Raw genomic sequence first — 3466 nt, forward strand, 5'->3', positions numbered from 1 at the left:
ATTTTCGTTCCCATAAATTAAATTTGCTATTCATAATCATAACCCATCAAAAGAATTAGATTCTAATGCAATTGCCTATAGACAAAAGTTAATCCATGCGCTTCATTTTATCGGGGAGACCTTCTAATCTACGGAGGCGATATCCCTCATCACCTATTCGTCTGGTCTAGACGATTCCGATTGCCTCTAGGATTACTACCTAATCCTAGCTAGATCGACTACTCCATGGAGATTAGTTAGTAGCGTTCAGGAGAACTTTGGCTTGATGTTCTTGTCTAACAATTTATCGGCATGTTCTCCGAACCAGCCCGATATAATACCTTGATTTGATATAAACTGATCGCCGTATGCAACACCATTACGTTATTCTACATCTTCTAGCGTGTTTTATGGTTAGACCGATTGTCTTTGGGACGGCATCGCATCGCGATCGAAGAACATTATACGCAACATTCAGCAACTACTGGTCAATAAATGTGTGGGGACACAACGTCAAAGATCTTACAATAACTTTTCACCAAATATATGAAAAGCTGGTCAGAGGATCCAAAGATGTTTTCTTTACTGAACTCCACGAAGCCCAGAAGTCCAAAAATAAATCCTTGCAGCCCAAACCAAAATTACTAAAAAAAGAAAATACAAACACACATATATAAATATTTAGGGAAAAAAAAAGTGGAAAAAACCGACAGAGATTATTAAACTTAAGTTAAAGGGCTTATTACTCTTCTTAAAATACTCAAATGTTTTTTTTAAAATTTCATTAATGAGCACAAAAAATTAAAAAGACAAGTAATAAATACAGTTGCCCCCATGAGGGAATGGCAGAGGAGAGATCAGAGCAGAGCAGAGCAGCAGACCCCACAAAACCCGATAAATAATTTATATTTCTCTTTCGATTTTCCAGTTTTCTTTTTAAATTGCACAGATTTTTTTTTTTTACCATGATTTCAAGTCGAGTCTAATCTCATTCGGGCCCCGTCACCTCATTTTAATTTAACCATGAGGCGATTCCAATCAACTCTGATAAAAACAATTTCTTTTGATTTTTAAATTTATTAAATCCCACAAAGATTATTTTTAAGTGACAAGGCATCTGGGTCGAGTCTAATCTGGTTCGGACCTTGTCAAGTAACACAAACTCGAACCTCGTCACCTTTATTTAACTTGACCACGAGGAGCTTCCGAAAAATTTTGATAAAAGCAATTTCTATGTTTCATCTTTCTGTGTCCGTTTTACTAGCTTCCCTTTCTATTCTTTAATCTTCATCACCATAGCCATAGAGATTCTCTCGTATATCACCCAGCGGTTTAATTTAATAATACCAAGAGGAAAAATCGAAATTATTATATATACTCAGCAGTCAGCTCAGAGAGATTAGTAAAAACAGATTCATTGATTAATTAATTAATTAATTAATTAATTATACTTGTAATTAATTAAGCATGTGGTGTACAAGAGAAGGGAAAACATAATCACCGGAAGCCGACCTTCTGTGCAGCCGTTATCGCCGGCTCCGATTTGCACCTCGTCAGCCTCGGCGGCGGCGGCGGCCTCAGCCCTTCTTCCTCCTCTGGCTTATTCTCTTCTGCTTTCGCCGGTTTCGCCATTTTCTCTGCGACCGAGACTGTAATTTCCCTCTTCAAGAACCGTTCCTTCTCCTCATCGTCGTTGTCTTCTTCTTCTTCTTCCTCCTCATCCGCAGGGTGGACTCTCGCCTCTCCCTCGGATCTCAACAATGGCTTTGGCTCCTCCTCGCCGGCGGGTTCTTCTCCTCCGTTCTGCTGCGGCCTCTGGGCGTCCTCGGAGTCGGGGCCGTTGAGGGGCGAGCCCCAGAATCTGCACGCCAAGGAGGACGATCTGTACGGGGCGGATCTGCAGCGAGTGAGGAGCAGAGCATTCTTCGGCGGCGAACAGGGCGAGGAGGATGCCTTGTAAGTCCTAGCTCGGGCCTCCACCTCTTCGTCGCCTTCTTCTTCTTCGCTCTTCAGGTCCAAGTTACCAACTCCCAACTCGCTCCTAACACTGTTATTCCGGAATCTCGGCTCCGTATCCACCTTCGAGCTGGGCGAGTCTTCTTCCATGGTCTTGGGTTCCCTCCTCCGGCACCCCGCCATGTGGAAGACGGCGGAGCAGTCGCGCCACGCGCGGGTGAAGGACGCACGGCGGACCTCCCCCCTGCTGCCGCTCCGGCTCCGGCTCCTCCTGCACCACCTCTTACGACCAGGTCGGTGGCAGAGCAGGGCTTGTGAGATCCACGCGCACCAGGTGGTGGTGGTGGTACCGGTGCTGCTGCCGGGGCGGTCGTCGTCTACTCCTCTCCTGGCCTTCCGGGCGGCCTGGGGCTTCTTGTTCTTGGACCGCCTGACCCGGACCTGCCCCATGCAAGTGACCTTCGGGGAGGATGGCTCCTGAGTGGACTCGGCGGCGACGGACGCGCTGGAGCTCTTCTGCGCCTTCCTAAGGAACATGGGGCTAGCGCGGGACCGCCCCCTGCTCCTGCTCCCAACATTGCTCCGGAGGAACCTCATCAGCGGCGGCGGGAACTTGTCGGACCGTCCCGGGCTAGAGATGGGCTTGGCTGAGAGCTTCATGGTTTTGAGATCCCGCAGCTGGCCTGCCTCCTGTACACAAGTGGGCGAGTGGGAGTCACCTCCGGCGAGCGAGTTCACATGGAGTCGCGACTCAGTGAATGAGAGTGAGAGAGAGGGAAAGGGGGAGAGAGGTTTAATATGATGGAAAATGGAGGTTAAACGCACGGACGGGTGGGAATGGCGTGAGTTGAAATATCGGATTGGTGTGTTCTCTTTGTAAGGTTCTGTTTGGCACTGGCAACGTCTCAGGTTTCGGTTTTCACTTTTCATGCTTATAATAATAACAATAATAACGGAGAAAAAAAAACTCAATTAAAAAAAAACTGTTACTCAAAAACTTAAAAATTATTTTTGCAATAAAAGCTTACAAAAAAAAAAATCATGCTAGTAACGGGGGGCTATAGAGGCAAAATGCATGAAGATCTATCTCTTCATGGGATCTTCGTGTTGTATTTTCTTTTTGATTCATTGGGTAACCTGCAACACGTAATTAGTTTTTCGGCTGGGAGATATCCGATGGGACATACAGCACGAGTTATAGTCGACCATGTTATGTCCCCATGGCTAGTAATTCATTTTTAAGTGTAAAAAAAAACTTGAAAAATTCTATTGATAACAAGCGAAAAGTCAAGCCTAAAATCCTTCCATTCAAGCTGAGAGTTGCTTGATCAGAAAAATACAGGTCCTCGGACCGATTTAATTTAATTTGAGCCCTTTGATCGGTGATGCGGCTGATCTCCAAGGAGCATGTTAGGCTACACCAGCGGAGTAAGTCGGATGCTGGTAGCCTCGTGGTTATGGCTTTGATTGATCGGTGAAAAGCTCAAACTTTAGCTTCTAACTAGCCCATCCCATGCCATCCATAGCATAC

At 45.8% G+C, this 3466-nt stretch overlaps 1 protein-coding gene across 1 annotated transcript; it reads right to left on the bottom strand.

Moving 5' to 3' along the window:
* Nucleotides 1–1376: 1376 nt before the first annotated feature.
* Nucleotides 1377–2803, bottom strand: LOC116209380 (actin-binding protein-like). Its single transcript, XM_031543006.1, has one exon. It carries the CDS (start codon nucleotides 2593–2595, stop codon nucleotides 1477–1479), a length of 1119 nt encoding a protein of 372 aa, XP_031398866.1. The 5' UTR covers nucleotides 2596–2803; the 3' UTR covers nucleotides 1377–1476.
* Nucleotides 2804–3466: the final 663 nt, after the last annotated feature.

Source organism: Punica granatum, chromosome 5 (genome assembly GCF_007655135.1).
Source record: "Punica granatum isolate Tunisia-2019 chromosome 5, ASM765513v2, whole genome shotgun sequence".
Taxonomy (NCBI): domain Eukaryota; kingdom Viridiplantae; phylum Streptophyta; class Magnoliopsida; order Myrtales; family Lythraceae; genus Punica; species Punica granatum.

What these genes read in the sequence shown, in the direction of transcription:
- LOC116209380 (XM_031543006.1), bottom strand. Translation starts at nt 2,595, where the DNA reads ATGAAGCTCTCAGCCAAGCCCATCTCTAGCCCGGGACGGTCCGACAAG.